Raw genomic sequence first — 17,234 nt, 5'->3', positions numbered from 1 at the left:
TAAATGTAACTAAAACCACAACACTCAAGATAAGAAATTATATAAAATCAATAAATCTAAAGATATAGTAAAAATATCAATATAATTAATATATATAAGATATATCAAGTGTGTGGTAAAAACAAGTGGTAACCACTCAATAGAAAGTAAGACCAAGGCCAAGAACACAAATTAGAAAAAGAAGGAAACACCAGACAGGAATCAGTATAGTATTAGTTAAAGGGAACCTGTCACCCCGAAAATCGCAGGTGAGGTAAGCCCACCGGCATCAGGGGCTTATCTGCAGCATTCTGTAATGCTGTAGATAAGCCCCCGATGTTACCTGAAAAAGGAGAAAAAGACGTTATATTATACTCACCCAGGGGGGTCCCGCTGCTGGTCAGGTCAGATGGGCGTCTCTAATCCACTGCGGCGCCTCCCATCTTCATTACAAGACGTCCTTTTCTGATCTTCAGCCACGGCTCCGGCGCAGGCGTACTTTGCTCTGCCCTCTTGAGGGCAGAGGATAGTACTGCAGTGCGCAGGCGCCGGAAAGGTCAGAGGCCCTGCGCACTGCAGTACTTTGTCTGCCCTCAACAGGGCAGAGCAAAGTACGCCTGCGCCGGAGCCGTGGCTGAAGATCAGAAGAGGACGTCTTGTAATGAAGATGGGAGGCGCCGCAGCGGACCAGAGACGCCCATCTGAACTGACCAGCAGCCGGACCCCCCTGGGTGAGTATAATATAACGTCTTTTTCTCCTTTTTCAGGTAACATCGGGGGCTTATCTACAGCATTACAGAATGCTGCAGATAAGCCCCTGATGCCGGTGGGCTTACCTCACCCGCGATTTTCGGGGTGACAGGTTCCCTTTAATTGTTATTTATAGCTATGGTAGTAAGGCAAATCACAATAAAGAATTTTAAAAAAACCACAGTGTGCACTCCAGGATAGATAAAATATAATTAATCATTTAGTTATAAAAATGAATAATTGCACTCTCAGTAGATAGTTAGAAAATCCTAATTCTCTGATAAAAACAATTGGAAGTTGTTACGTGTTATGGAACCACTCAGCACCCATAATATGTTGTGCAGTTATATGTATGTATAATAGGTTCCTTATGAGATGCATGTCCCTAATGCATCAGCCCACAGGCTGCGCCCCTGGGCAGAGGGGACACGATATTCCCCTTTTGTCTGCCCCCCCACCTTTGTCATTCCCACAGTAAATATCAGCAGGCTCAGGCCACCTGCGGCTATTGTAATGTATGTCTGGCTTGCTGCTTTTCTATTGACCTGCCCTCTGTATCTGTGTGATATATTCTGTGTCCTGTGAGTAAAGTGTTGTCAGACTGGAAATACATGGAGAAGCAGTGATCTTTTATATGCACCCATGTAACCAAGCAATTCCATCCAGCGTCCTTCATTCAGACTCCAGCCAAAGCAGAGTGGACCTCCTGAAACACGGGGTGGTACTGAAAGAGGTACCCCAGCTTGGAAGACCCCGTTACAGAAGTGAATAGAGTGTAAGATCAAATAAATATATAAAAATACATATGTGCTCAATGTGCAATCCTAGAAATAAGGTGTCAAGGTAGCAGGTACATCAGTACCTAATGTGCAAGTAGTGCAGCATAGATTCAAAACCAAAAACCATTAATATATAATAAACTGGAGCAAGTGCTTAGCATAAGTGCCAAAAAGTGTGTATCAGAGCGATAATCACATTATACAAAATACCTTGAGGTGTTTAAGATCTGTGTGTGCACACGAGCCCCGACGCACGTTTCGGTTTTACTTCCTTCGTCAGGGGGAGTGCCTTGGAGTGGTTTATTATATATTAATGTTTTATGGTTTTGAATCTATGCTGCACTACTTAAACATTAGGTACTGAAGTACCTGCTACCTTGACACCTTATTGATAGGATTGCACATTGAGCACATATGTATTTATATATATTTATTTGATGTTACACTCTATTCACTTCCAATTGTTTTTATCAGAGTACTAGGATTTTTTAACTCTACTGAGAGGGCAATTATTCATTTTTATAACTAAATTATTAATTATATCGTATGTATCCTGGAGAGTGCACACTGTTTTTTTTTTTAAATATTTATTGTGATTTGCCTCACTACCATAGATATAAATAAAAATTAACTAATACTATACTGATTCCTGTCTGGTGTTCCCTTCTTTTTCTAATTTGTGTTCTTGGCCTTGGTCTTACCTTCTTAAATTTGTAGATTTTCTATTGATGACATTGCACAAACAGAAGAAAACCCACGCTGTTAGGTTAGCTTTACACATCTAACAGGGTGTAAGTATGCACTGCAATTTACGGACTGGCCATGGGTTGCCTGACAGTCTAGAAGGCTGTCAAGTTTGGGTATGGGGACCTGGCGCCTATGCTTGCATCGTGATCTATGTTGGATATGTGAAGCCTTATACTTGGAAAGGAAATTCATCTATTAGTTGGAGAAAAGCGTTTTTCTTACTGTGGAGGATCCAGCAAATCAATGTATTACATAGACAATACATTGGTTTAAATTTAGAAATGTGCAATGCTTCATATTTCCTGTGGGGACACTCTAGTGAAACTGTACATCTATGAAGAACACCCTGTAATCAGCTCACCCTAAAAAAAAAAGGTATTGTTTAACCCCTTTACCCCCAAGGGTGGTTTGCACGTTAATGACCGGGCCAATTTTTACAATTCTGACCACTGTCCCTTTATGAGGTTATAACTCTGGAACGCTTCAACGGATACTGGTGATTCTGACATTGTTTTCTCGTGACATATTGTACTTCATGACAATGGTAAAAATTCTTTGATAGTACCTGCGTTTATTTGTGAAAAAAACGGAAATTTGGCGAAAATTATGAAAATTTCGCAATTTTCCAACTTTGAATTTTTATGCAATTAAATCACAGAGATATGTCACACAAAATACTAAATAAGTAACATTTCCCACATGTCTACTTTACATCAGCACAATTTTGGAACCAAATTTTTTTTTTGTTAGGGAGTTATAAGGGTTAAAAGTTGACCAGCAATTTCTCATTTCTACAACACCATTTTTTTTAGGGACCACATCTCATTTGAAGTCATTTTGAGGGGTCTATGTGATAGAAAATACCCAAGTGTGACACCATTCTAAAAACTACACCCCTCAAGGTGCTCAAAACCATATTCAAGAAGTTTATTAACCCTTCTGGTGCTTCACATGAATTTTTTGAATGTTTAAATAAATATGAACATTTAACTTTTTTTCACAAAAAATTTAATTCAGCTCCAATTTTTTGTTTTCCCAAGGGTAAGAGAAGAAATTGGACCCCAAAAGTTGTTGTACAATTTGTCCTGAGTACGCTGATAGCCCATATGTGGGGGTAAACCACTGTTTGGGCGGATGGGAGAGCTCGGAAGGGAAGGAGCGCCGTTTGACTTTTCAATGCAAAATTGACAGGAATTGAGATGGGACGCCATGTTGCGTTTGAAGAGCCACTGATGTGCCTAAACATTGAAACCCCCCACAAGTGACACCATTTTGGAAAGTAGACCCCCTAAGGAACTTATCTAGAGGGGTGGTGAGCACTTTGACCCACCAAGTGCTTCACAGAAGTTTATAATGCAGAGCCGTAAAAATAAAACAAAATTTTTTTCCCACAAAAATTATTTTTTTAGCCCCCAGTTTTGTATTTTCCCGAGGGTAACAGGAGAAATTGGACCCCAAAATGTGTTGCCCAATTTGTCCTGAGTGCGATGATACACCATATGTGGGGGGAACCACTGTTTGGGCACATGGGAGGGCTCAGAAGGGAAGGAGTGCCATTTGAATGATGCAGACTTAGATGGAATGGTCTGCAGGTGTCACATTGCGTTTGCAGAGCCCCTAATGTACCTAACAGTAGAAAACCCCCACAAGTGACACCGTTTTGGAAAGTAGACCCCCTTAGGAACTTATCTAGATGTGTGCTGAGCGCTTTGACCCACCAAGGGCTTCACAGAAGTTTATAATGGAGAGCCGTAAAAATAAAACAAACATTTTTTCCCACAAAAATTATTTTATAGTCCCCAGTTTTGTATTTTCCCGAGGGTAACATGAGAAATTGGACCCCAAAATTTGTTGTCAAATTTGTCCTGAGTGCGCTGATACCCCATATGTGGGGGGAACCACTGTTTGGGCGCATGGGAGGGCTCGGAAGGGAAGGAGCTCCATTTGGAATGAGGACTTAGATGGAATGGTCTGCAGGTGTCACATTGCATTTGCAGAGCCCCTAATGTACCTAAACAGTAGAAACCTCCCACAAGTGACACCATTTTGGAAAATAGACCCCCTAAGGAACTCATCTAGATGTGTTGTGATAGCTTTGAACCCCCAAGTGTTTCACTACAGTTTGTAACGCAGAGCCGTGAAAATTAAAAAAAAAATCTTTCCCCCCAAAATTATTTTTTAGCCCCCAGTTTTGTATTTTCCCGAGGGTAACAGGAGAAATTGGACCCCAAAAGTTGTTGTCCTATTTGTCCTGAGTACGCGGATACCCCATATGTTGGGGTAAACCCCTGTTTGGGCACACGGGAGAGCTCGGAAGGGAAGAAGCACTGTTTTACTTTTTCAACGCAGAATTGGCTGGAATTGAGATCGGACGCCATGTCGCGTTTGGAGAGCCCCTGATGTGCCTAAACAGTGGAAACCCCACAATTATAACTGAAACCCTAATCCAAACACACCCCTAACCCTAATTTCAACGGTAACCCTAACCACACCTCTAACCCTGACACACCCCTAACCCTAATCCCAACCCTATTCCCAACTGTAAATGTAATCTAAACCCTAACTGTAACTTTAGCCCCAACCCGAACCCTAACTTTAGCCCCAACCCAAACTGTAGCCCTAACCCTAGCCCTAACCCTAACCCTAGCCCTAACCCTAATGGGAAAATGGAAATAAATACATTTTTTTAATTTTTCCCTAACTAAGGGGGTGATGAAGGGGGGTTTGATTTACTTTTATAGCGGGTTATTTAGCGGATTTTTATGATTGGCAGCCGTCACACACTGAAAGACGCTTTTTATTGCAAAAAATATTTTTTGCGTTACCACATTTTGAGAGCTATAATTTTTCCATATTTTGGTCCACAGAGTCATGTGAGGTCTTGTTTTTTGCGGGACGAGTTGACGTTTTTATTGGTAACATTTTCGGGCACGTGACATTTTTTGATCACTTTTTATTCCGATTTTTGTGAGGCAGAATGACCAAAAACCAGCTATTCATGAATTTCTTTTGGGGGAGGCGTTTATACCGTTCCGCGTTTGTTAAAATTGATAAAGCAGTTTTATTCTTCGGGTCAGTACGATTACAGCGATACCTCATTTATATCATTTTTTTGTGTTTTGGCGCTTTTATACGATAAAAACTATTTTATAGAAAAAATAATTATTTTTGCATCGCTTTATTCTCAGGACTATAACTTTTTTATTTTTTTGCTGATGATGCCGTATGGCGGCTCGTTTTTTGCGGGACAAGATGACGTTTTCAGCGGTACCATGGTTATTTATAACTGTCTTTTTGATCGCGTGTTATTCCACTTTTTGATAATAAAGCGTTGTTTTTTGCCTCGTTTTTTTTTTTTTCTTACGGTGTTTACTGAAGGGGTTAACTAGTGGGCCAGTTTTATAGGTCGGGCCGTTATGGACGCGGCGATACTAAATATATGTACTTTTATTGTTTTTTTATTATTATTTAGATAAAGAAATGTATTTATGGGAATAATATATATATTTTTTTTTTTTGGAATATTTTTTTTTATTTTTATTTTTTACACATTTGAAAAAATTTTTTTATATTTTTTTACTTTGTCCCAGGGGGAACATCACAGATCGGTGATCTGACAGTTTGCACAGCACTCTGTCAAATCACCGATCTGAGAGCAGTGCAGGCTGCTTCACAGTGCCTGCTCTGAGCAGGCTCTGTGAAGCCACCTCCCTCCCTGCAGGACTCGGATCCGCGGCCATCTTGGATCCGGGGCTCGAGCAGGCAGGGAGGGAGGTAAGACCCTCGCAGCAACGCGATCACATCGCGTTGCTGCGGGGGGCTCAGGGAAGCCCGCAGGGAGCCCCCTCCCTGCGCGATGCTTCCCTGCACCGCCGGTACATCGCGATCATCTTTGATCATGGTGTGCCAGGGGTTAATGTGCCGGAGGCGGTCCGTGACAGCTCCTGGCACATAGTGCCGGATGTCAGCTGCGATAGGCTCCCCCGTGAGCGCCGCCGATCGCGCTGGACGTACTATCCCGTCCATGGTCATGGTGGCCCACCCCACCTCGACGGGATAGTACGTCCGATGTCAGAAAGGGGTTACAGTGAACAACTAAATGATGGGAAATTTAATTTCCTGTAGCCCTGAGAGTTTATTATTAGGATACGTTCAGACATCACGAATACGCTAGCAGTTTTATCACCTGGATTTCACAAAAGCAGCACAGTGGATGAGGATTTAACAAATCTCGCCTTCTTGCTGCAGATAAAAATCAGAATAGAAATTGACCTTTGGTGCACATTGTAACTTCGCAGCATGTCAACTGTTTCTATGGAGTTCCATGTGGCAAAAACTCAACAAAATCCATATATAAAATAAGCTGAATTGTTATAGATTCAATTTCTATTTATTTATTTTTTGTGTGTGGGGGGCATAAATCAGAGTGTTTGGAAACGTATCCGGAGTACGGATATACATCAATATATTAAAAAAAAAAATTGATATATTAAAAAAATAAAAATCGATTGCTCATATTATAGTAAAATCCATTATCAAGTAGTCCACTACAAAAAATCTAAAAAAGTAGGCACCTCACAAGATTTTAAGGCGCAGACGGAGCAGGACGAGCTGAAAGTATAATATATCATGTGGTTATTCGCTCTCATAATCCAGAGTATTTTGTCAGCTGCTCATTAGTGCTGAATTAGTAGGAATTTTTCTGCATTTTTTGTGTATTTAAATAAAGAAAAAAATAGCATTGAAAAGTCTAATATATTCCCCTGCTCATCTTTTCCTCCCTCGAGTCCATACAAAGCTCACTCATAATGTCTCCCACATACTAAAGAGGGAAGACGTTTTATTTAGGATAAACACCGCACAGGATGTTTCCGTGAAACATGAGGATTTTTTTCCAGAAATGTCTAAAGTTCTTTTGTTTTGCTGAAGAAAGTGACTGCACATGTGCCGAGAATCTGTAAAAACCATCTCTCTCTTGTTTGACCATACATAAAAATACTTTTATTTGGTTCCTGTAGTTTACAAATAGAAAAAAAAATCCTTTCCATTTGGAAAATAGGAACATTTGTGAACAAAGTCTAAATTCTTCTGGTATTTTCTTTTAGCCATTAAAAGGTCTGATGACGGCAAGACTATTTTTCTGCTTTTCTTACTGAAAGTAAGTAGACTTTTGTTTTTCAACTCACTAGCATGATAATGAAGATTTTTCATATCTTATATCACTGACGCGCTATGATAAGGAAGCTATAGGACATCAATACAATGTTGAGGTCCTCTAACTTGAAATGGGAATATTAATTACAGATCTCTTAGCTTCCACCTAACACTTTGTTAGGGACAGAATGTTTTTTTTGGGGAAAAAAGTAGTATAGAAAATGTATACCTGCGAGATCTTCCTTGGAGGAGACCAGACGGGGAGAACTGTTTCCTGGCTCGATCCTTAATGAAAGTCTAAAAGATAAAAATATATATATTTATAGGTTTAGAGAGAAATATTTGTAAGCAAATATTAAAAACGATCATTATTTATAAAGTATCAACAAGAAATGTCAGAAATTATCATGTCATGTTATTAACCTCTTCACCCCAAGCCTGTTTTCACCTTCCTGTTGTGTCACTTTATGCGGTAATAAAACAGGAACATATCCCAGTAATTTTTTGTGACATGTTTTACTTCATGTTCTTGGTAAATTTTGGTTCATATGTTCACAAAGAAAACTTAAATCGTATCGAAGATTTGACAAAAAAAAAAAAAAACAAAATTTTGCAATTTTCAAACTTTTATTTGTATGCCTTTAACCCCTTCATGACCCAGCCTATTTTGACCTTAAAGACCTTGCCGTTTTTTGCAATTCTGACCAGTGTCCCTTTATGAGGTAATAACTTAGGAACGCTTCAATGGATCCTAGCGGTTCTGAGATTGTTTTTTTGTGACATATTGGGCTTCATGTTAGTGGCAAATTTAGGTCAATAAATTCTGTGTTTATTTGTGATAAAAACGGAAATTTGGCGAAAATTTTGAAAATTTCGCAATTTTCACATTTTGAATTTTTATTCTGTTAAACCAGAGAGTTATGTGACACAAAATAGTTAATAAATAACATTTCCCACATGTCTACTTTACATCAGCACAATTTTGGAAACAAAATTTTTTTTTGCTAGGAAGTTATAAGGGTTAAAATTTGACCAGCGATTTCTAATTTTTACAACGAAATTTACAAAACCATTTTTTTTTAGGGACCACCTCACATTTGAAGTCAGTTTGAGGGGTCTATATGGCTGAAAATACCCAAAAGTGACACCATTCTAAAAACTGCACCCCTCAAGGTGCACAAAACCACATTCAAGAAGTTTATTAACCCTTCAGGTGCTTCACAGCAGCAGAAGCAACATGGAAGGAAAAAATGAACATTTAACTTTTTAGTCACAAAAATGATTTTTCAGCAACAATTTTTTTATTTTCCCAATGGTAAAAGGAGAAACTGAACCACGAAAGTTGTTGTCCAATTTGTCCTGAGTACGCTGATAACTCATATGTGGGGGTAAACCACTGTTTGGGCGCACGGCAGGGCTTGGAAGGGAAGGAGCGCCATTTGACTTTTTGAATGAAAAATTGGCTGCACTCTTTAGCGGACACCATGTCACGTTTGGAGAGCCCCCGTGTGCCTAAAAATTGGAGCTCCCCCACAAGTGACCCCATTTTGGAAACTAGACGCCCCAAGGAACTTATCTAGATGCATAGTGTGCCCTTTAAACCCCCAGGTGCTTCACAAATTGATCCGTAAAATTGAAAAAGTACTTTTTTTTCACAAAAAAATTCTTTTAGCCTCAATTTTTTCATTTTCACATGGACAACAGGATAAAATGGATCCTAAAATTTGTTGGGCAATTTCTCCTGAGTACATTGATACCTCACATGTGGAGGTAAACCACTGTTTGGGCACATGGTAAGGCTCGGAAGGGAAGAAGCGCCATTTGACTTTTTGAATGAAAAATTATCTCCATCGTTAGCGGACACCATGTCGCATTTGGAGAGACCCTGTGTGCCTAAACATTGGAGCTCCCCCACAAGTGACCCCATTTTGGAAACTGGACCCCCCAAGGAATTTATCTAGATGCCTAGTGAGCACTTTAAACCCTCAGGTGCTTCACAAATTGATCCGTAAAAATGAAAAAGTCCTTTTTTTTTCACAAAAAATTTATTTTCGCCTTAATTTTTTCATTTTCACATGGGCAATAGGATAAAATGGATCCTAAAATTTGTTGAGCAATTTCTCCCGAGTACGCCGATACCTCATATGTGGGGGTAAACCACTGTTTGGGCACACGGCAGGGCTCGGAAGGGAAGGCGCGCCTTTTGACTTTTTGAATGGAAAATTAGCTCCAATTGTTAGCGGACACCATGTCGCGTTTGGAGAGCCCCTGTGTGCCTATGCATTGGAGCTCCCCCACAAGTGACCCCATTTTGGAAACTAGACCCCCCAAGGAACTTATCTAGATGCATACTGAGCACTTTAAACCCCCAGGTGCTTCACAGAAGTTTATAATGCAGAGCCATGAAAATAAAAAATAATTTTTCTTTTCTCAAAAATGATTATTTAGCCTGGAATTTCCTATTTTGCCAATGGTAATAGGAGAAATTGGACCACAAATGTTGTTGTCCAGTTTGTCCTGAGTACGCAGATACCCCATATGTGGGGGTAAACCACTGTTTGGGCGCATGGCAGGGGTCAGAAGGGAAGGCACGCCATTTGGCTTTTTAAATGGAAAATTAGCTCCAATCATTAGCGGACACCATGTCGCGTTTGGAGAGCCCCTGTGTGCCTAAACATTGGAAATCCCCCACAAATGACCCCATTTTGGAAACTAGACCCCCAAAGGAACTAATCTAGATGTGTGGTGAGCACTTTGAACACTCAAGTGCTTCACAGAAGTTTATAACGCAGAGCCATGAAAATTAAAAAAAAAATATTTTCTCAAAAATGATTTTTTAGCCCGCTATTTTTTATTTTCCCAAGGGTAACAGGAGAAATTTGACCCCAAAAGTTGTTGTCCAGTTTCTCCTGAGTACGCTGATACCCCATATGTGGGGGTAAACCACTGTTTAGGCACATGCTGGGGCTCGGAAGTGAAGTAGTGACGTTTTGAAATGCAGACTTTGATGGAATGCTCTGTGGGCGTCACGTTGCGTTTGCAGAGCCCCTGATGTGGCTAAACAGTAGAAACCCCCCACAAGTGACCCCATTTTGGAAACTAGACCCCGAAAGGAACTTATCTAGATGTGAGGTGAGCACTTTGAACCCCCAAGTGCTTCACAGAAGTTCATAACACAGAGCAGTGAAAATAATAAATACGTTTTCTTTCCTCAAAAATAATTATTTAGCCCAGAATTTTTTATTTCCCCAAGGGTTACAGGAGAAATTGGACCACAAAAGTTGTTGTCCAGTTTGTCCTGAGTACGCTGATACCCCATGTGTGGGGGTAAACCACTGTTTGGGCACACGTCGGGGCTCAGAAGGGAAGTAGTGACTTTTGAAATGCAGACTTTGATGGAATGGTCTGCGGGCGTCACGTTGCGTTTGCAGAGCCCCTGGTGTGCCTAAACAGTAGAAACCCCCCACAAATGACCCCATTTTGGAAACTAGACCCCCAAGGAACTTATCTAGATATGTGGTGAGCACTTTGAACTCCCAAGTGTTTCACCGACGTTTACAACGCAGAGCCGTGAAAATAAAAAATAATTTTTCTTTCCTCAAAAATGATGTTTTAGCAAGCATTTTTTTATTTTCAGAAGGGTAACAGGAGAAATTGGACCCCAGTAATTGTTGCGCAGTTTGTCCTGAGTATGCTGGTACCCCATATGTGGGGGTAAACCACTGTTTGGGCGCACATCGGGGCTCGGAAGTGAGGGAGCACCATTTGACTTTATGAATACAAGATTGGCTGGAATCAATGGTGGCGCCATGTTGCGTTTGGAGACCCCTGATGTGCCTAAACAGTGGAAACCCCTCAATTCTACCTCCAACACTAACCCCAACACACCCCTAACCCTAATCCCAACTGTAGCCATAACCCTAATCACACCCCTAACCACAACCCTAATTCCAACCCTAAGGCTATGTGCCCACGTTGCGGATTCGTGTGAGATTTTTCAGCATCATTTTTGAAAAATCCGCGGGTAAAGGGCACTGCGTTTTACCTGCGGATTTACCGTGGATTTCCAGTGTTTTTTGTGCGGATTTCACCTGTGGATTCCTATTGAGGAACAGGTGTTAAACGCTGCGGAATCCGCACAAAGAATTGACATGCTGCGGAAAATACAACGCAGCATTTCCGCGTGGTATTTTCCGCACCATGGGCACAGCGGATTTTGTTTTCCATATGTTTACATGGAACTGCAAACCTGATGGAACACTGCTGCGAATCCGCAGCGGCCAATCCGCTGCAGATCCGCAGCAAAATCCGCACCGTGTGCACATAGCCTAATTCTAAAGGTATGTGCACACGCTGCGGAAAACGCTGCAGATCCGCAGCAGTTTCCCATGAGTTTACAGTTCAATGTAAACCTATGGGAAACAAAAATCGCTGTGCACATGCTGCGGAAAAACTGCACGGAAACGCAGCGGTTTACATTCCACAGCATGTCACTTCTTTCTACGGATTCCGCAGCGGTTTTACAACTGCTCCAATAGAAAATCGCAGTTGTAAAACCGCAGTGAAATGCGCAGAAAAACCACGGTAAATCCGCGATAAATCCACAGCGGTTTAGCACTGCGGATTTATCAAATCCGCAGCGGAAAAATCCGCAGAGGAACAGAATACGTGTGCACATACCGAAACCCTAACCCTAGCCCTAACCCTACCCCTAACACTAACCCTACCCCTATTCTAGGGGTCGGAGCACGGGGGGGGGGGGTGGATCGGAGCATGGGGGGGTGGATCGTAACACGGGGGGGTGGATCGCTGTGCAGGGGGGTGGATCGGAGCACGGGGGGGGATCGGAGCACGGGGGGGATCGCTGTGAGGGGGGTGATCGGAGTGCGGGGGGGTTTGATTGGAGCACGGGGGGTGTGATTGGAGCACGGGGGGAGCGGACAGGAGGACGGGGGAGCGGAGCACAGGACGGAGGGGAGCGGACCACAGATCGGGGGGCTGGGGGGGCGATCGGTGGGGTGGGGTGGGTGCACATAAGTGTTTCCAGCCATGGCCGATGATATTGCAGCATCGGCCATGGCTGGATTGTAATATTTCACCAGTTTTTTAGGTGAAATATTACAAATCGCTCTGATTGGCAGTTTCACTTTCAACAGCCAATCAGAGCGATCGTAGCCACGGGGGGGTGAAGCCACCCCACCTGGGCTAAACTACCACTCCCCCTGTCCCTGCAGATCGGGTGAAATGGGAGTTAACCCTTTCACCCGGCCTGCAGGGACGCGATCTTTCTGTGACACAGCATATGCGTCACAGGTCGGATTGGCACCGACTTTCATGATGCATACGCTGTGTCACAGGTCGGGAAGGGGTTAAACCACATAGGTATGACACACAAAATAGTTAATAAATAACATTTCCCACATGTCTACTTTACATCAGCATCATTTTTTTAAACGGAACTATTTTTATTAGGAAGTTAGAAGGATTAAAACTTTATCAGCAATCTCTAATTTTTTCAACAAAGTTTAGCAAACCAATTTTTTTTTTAGGGACCACGTGACATTTGAAGTGACTTTGAGGGGCCTACATGCCTGAAAATACCCCAAACTGACATCGCTCTTAAAATTGCACCCCTCACACTGCTCAACACCACATTAAAAATGTTATTAACCTTTTAAGTGATCGTGGGATTTAAATCAATGTGGAGGGAAAACATTAAAATTTTAATTTTCCCACAAAAATGTTGCTTTAGCTCGAAATTTTTCATTTTCAAAATAATAACAGGAGAAAATGGACGCCAAAAACTGTTGTGCAATTTCTCCTGCGTAAACAGATACCCCTTATGTGGTGGAAAACTACTATTTGGGTTCGGAAAGGAAGGAGCACTGTTTGACTTTTAGAGCACAAAATTGGCTGGAATAAACAAGAGGACACCATGTCACATTTGCAGAGAAACTGATGTGCCTAAACAGTGGAAAACCCCACAACTGACCCCATTTATCTAGACTTGTGGTGAGTACCACGAATCTGCAGTTGTGTCACAGAAGTTTATAATACTGAGACATGAAAATGAAAAATTGCACTTTTCCCACAATAATGTTGCTTTAGTCCCAAATGTTCCATTTTCACAAGGATAAGATGATAAAATAGACCACATAATTGGTTGTGCAAGTTCTCCAGAGAGCTCTTGAAGAAGTGACAAAACAGTCAAAATCCACCACAACTGACCCCATTTTGGAATGAATATAGAGATATTGTGACGCTAGTCGCTTCTCACGGTAAGCCGTGAGTCAGAGCGGTCAGGGAGTCCAAGATCAGTAGCCAGAAGGGTACGTCAAACAGAAGGAAGAGACAAAAGCGTAGTCAGGTAACGTTCAGAGATCAGAGTACCAGGAGAATCAGAGCTGAAGGAGTTAAACAGGCGGCTGGTCAGAAAGAAGTCCAAGGTCAGGCAACAGGTCAAGCATATAGAACTCAAGGCACAGGGAGCACAAAGCATAAACCTCACAAGATGAATGTTCGTCTAGCAGTGGTCTGGGAGAAGCTGCTCAGTTAAGCAGGCAGGGCCATTACCCGGGATAGTAAACACCTGAGACAGCGGATGCCTCCCAGTCACAGATTGGCTAGTTGAGCTGTCAATCAACACACCAACAGCTCAGCACGCCCCTGAACCAGACCGGATGGTCATGCTGTCAATCAAAGTACTGACAGCTTCAGCACGCCCCTGTACCAGATTGGACAGCTGGAGCTGTCAACAACTGCATCCCAGACACCCTGAGGGGGAGAACCGTGACAGGTATATTTAGATAGGGTTTTACTGGTATTTGAATTCATAATGTGGTGCCATATGTAGGCTGTGAACAGTACATATTGGTGCAATAGAATGGTGATGAGCGAATATAACATAGTAACATAGTAACATAGTTAGTAAGGCCGAAAAAAGACATTAGTCCATCCAGTTCAGCCTATATTCCATCATAATAAATACCCAGATCTACGTCCTTCTACAGAACCTAATAATTGTATGATACAATATTGTTCTGCTCCAGGAAGACATCCAGGCCTCTCTTGAACCCCTCGACTGAGTTCGCCATCACCACCTCCTCAGGCAAGCAATTCCAGATTCTCACTGCCCTAACAGTAAAGAATCCTCTTCTATGTTGGTGGAAAAACCTTCTCTCCTCCAGACGCAAAGAATGCCCCCTTGTGCCCGTCACCTTCCTTGGTATAAACAGATCCCCAGCGAGATATTTGTATTGTCCCCTTATATACTTATACATGGTTATTAGATCGCCCCTCAGTCGTCTTTTTTCTAGACTAAATAATCCTAATTTCGCTAATCTATCTGGGTATTGTAGTTCTCCCATCCCCTTTATTAATTTTGTTGCCCTCCTTTGTACTCTCTCTAGTTCCATTATATCCTTCCTGAGCACCGGTGCCCAAAACTGGACACAGTACTCCATGTGCGGTCTAACTAGGGATTTGTACAGAGGCAGTATAATGCTCTCATCATGTGTATCCAGACCTCTTTTAATGCACCCCATGATCCTGTTTGCCTTGGCAGCTGCTGCCTGGCACTGGCTGCTCCAGGTAAGTTTATCATTAACTAGGATCCCCAAGTCCTTCTCCCTGTCAGATTTACCCAGTGGTTTCCCGTTCAGTGTGTAATGGTGATATTGATTCCCTCTTCCCATGTGTATAACCTTACATTTATCATTGTTAAACCTCATCTGCCACCTTTCAGCCCAAGTTTCCATATATATATATATTCCATATACTCGTTACTCGAGATTTCTCGAGCACGCTCGGGTGTCCTCCGAGTATTTTTTAGTGCTCGGAGATTTAGTTTTCATCACCTCAGCTGAATGATTTACATCTGTTAGCCAGCATAAGTACATGTGGGGGTTGCCTGGTTGCTAGGGAATCCCCACATGTAATCAAGCTGGCTAAGAGAAGTAAATCATTCAGCTGTGGTGATGAAAACTAAATCTCCGAGCACTAAAAAATTCTCAGAGGACCCCTGAGCATGATCGGTAAATCTCAAGTAACGAGTATATTCGCTCATCACTAATAATAAACATCAATAACTAATGGATTTGTGGTAGACTTTGAATATTTTTTTATGCACAGGCAAGGCGCACAGCATTTTATCTTAATTAACCAGAACTCTATTTTCAGCAAGCCAGGAGGAATAGACCTATCTATATGATGACTTTTGAATTTGTTTCTTTCTGGTTGATCAAGAAAACACAGACTTTTGTTTGTATAAGTCTGTAATATTGACTCGTATATGTTGACAATTGATGTAACATTGTGCTGTTATCCTGGATGATTAGTGAGGTCTGCTGATATGTTGGCTACACATTGTCCAGGCCACCCAGTTTGTTAACTTGCAAAATAGAGGCGGAAAATCTATGCAAATAGATTACATAATCAAACAATGCGAATTGGTCTTATCATCATTCTTCCCCTTTACCTGTGTATATTGGATGAAGAACAGTTGCTAACTATAAAAAGAGGTTATATGCCTCTGTAACATGAGACAGAGATTCAGCCAAGACATTCAGACATCCAAAAAGAACCAAACATCAAATGGAAAATAGAGACAGTGCTGTCTCTATTTTCTATTTGATGTTTGGACGTTTTCCAGGAAGGACTCCCTGGATTTTGACGTGCGCTCCTACTATGGGTAAAAGTTAACCCTGTGATGCCATGAGGTGCTGTGAATTATCATTTATCCATAAACAACTAGAGGCTCTCTGCAGGACAGCAGGAAAGACATTTTGGCTTAATCACAAGGAACACAGATTTGTGAATCTACAGGATTCCAGCTTAGGGGACCATGGTCCCGGCTGGAAGAATACAAATTTGCTCCATGGAACATCGCGAATCTATGGATATGTTTGGGGTAGTCAGGATTTGGACCCACCAGTTGCCTGAGCCCCATGGATACATTTGTGGGGGCTAGGAATGGGACCCATTGGTTGACTGGCTCAATAGAGATGTTTTGAGAAGCTAGGTTGTGACCCTCCGGTCATCTGGCCTTGTACCTCAATGGACTTTCATCTTACTAAGCTTGTCGTTACCTCCTTTCTGTGCATACCACTGGTGGTTAGTTGTCCCTGGAAGCTCTGAAGTCACAGCTGTTATTATCCTGGCGAGTCAGCGGAAGAGTGAGACTTTGTAATTTTGCACCATCTTGGGTACTTTGCTGGGACTGTTCTATGTGTTATCTGCCTATTTTGTGGTAAAGTATTGCCACAAGGTTTTACCCTTACCTTGTGTTGTCTGAGTAATGTTACACCCACATGTAAAGGAGAGCGGTGCATTTGGCAGGATGATCCCTGGTCCATGCGGTTTCAGCTAGCGGACCAGAGCACCCGCTGATCACCTGTGTCTCCACACAAGGTTTGTCGGGCAGGTGTTACACTGAAAAATTGTGCCATTTCTTCTCCCACTTCCGTAACACACTTTGCACCTGTTTTGCGTCTGGTTTGTTGACCTGTGTAGATGTGCCTTGAACAGTGGTGGGGATGCTGCCATTACGACATATAGCAATAGCTTAAGAATAACATTAGCTAGCATATACTGTATATTTTTCCTTCTATAAATATACAAGTAGATCGTACAAAATAATGGCCAACCAATATAAATTATGGATCCAATATGGACAAATCATCAATTAAACCAAACAAACACAGAGAACTTATAACGATCACAGAAGTCCAGAAAATTATGTATAAAAAGTTTATACTTCATTAACAAATAATCCAAAAGATGCAGGGGATATTACAACAGCTGTGAAACACACATGGAAAAAACACT

The 17,234-nt window shown here is 41.9% G+C and overlaps 1 protein-coding gene across 22 annotated transcripts in view; it reads right to left on the bottom strand.

Annotated features, from left to right (window-relative positions):
- Window positions 1-17,234, bottom strand: part of RALGPS1 (Ral GEF with PH domain and SH3 binding motif 1) — a 953,479-nt gene that overhangs the window by 241,672 nt on the left and 694,573 nt on the right. For all 22 annotated transcript variants that reach the window (XM_069748007.1, XM_069747990.1, XM_069747991.1 and 19 more), the window contains one exon: window positions 7,639-7,706. In XM_069748007.1, coding sequence (XP_069604108.1) covers window positions 7,639-7,706 — 68 coding nt within the window. The remainder of the gene's footprint in view (window positions 1-7,638; window positions 7,707-17,234) is intronic.

Source organism: Ranitomeya imitator, chromosome 2, assembly GCF_032444005.1.
Source record: "Ranitomeya imitator isolate aRanImi1 chromosome 2, aRanImi1.pri, whole genome shotgun sequence".
NCBI classification, from domain to species: Eukaryota; Metazoa; Chordata; class Amphibia; order Anura; family Dendrobatidae; genus Ranitomeya; species Ranitomeya imitator.
This window is presented reverse-complemented; position numbering and strand designations above follow the sequence as displayed.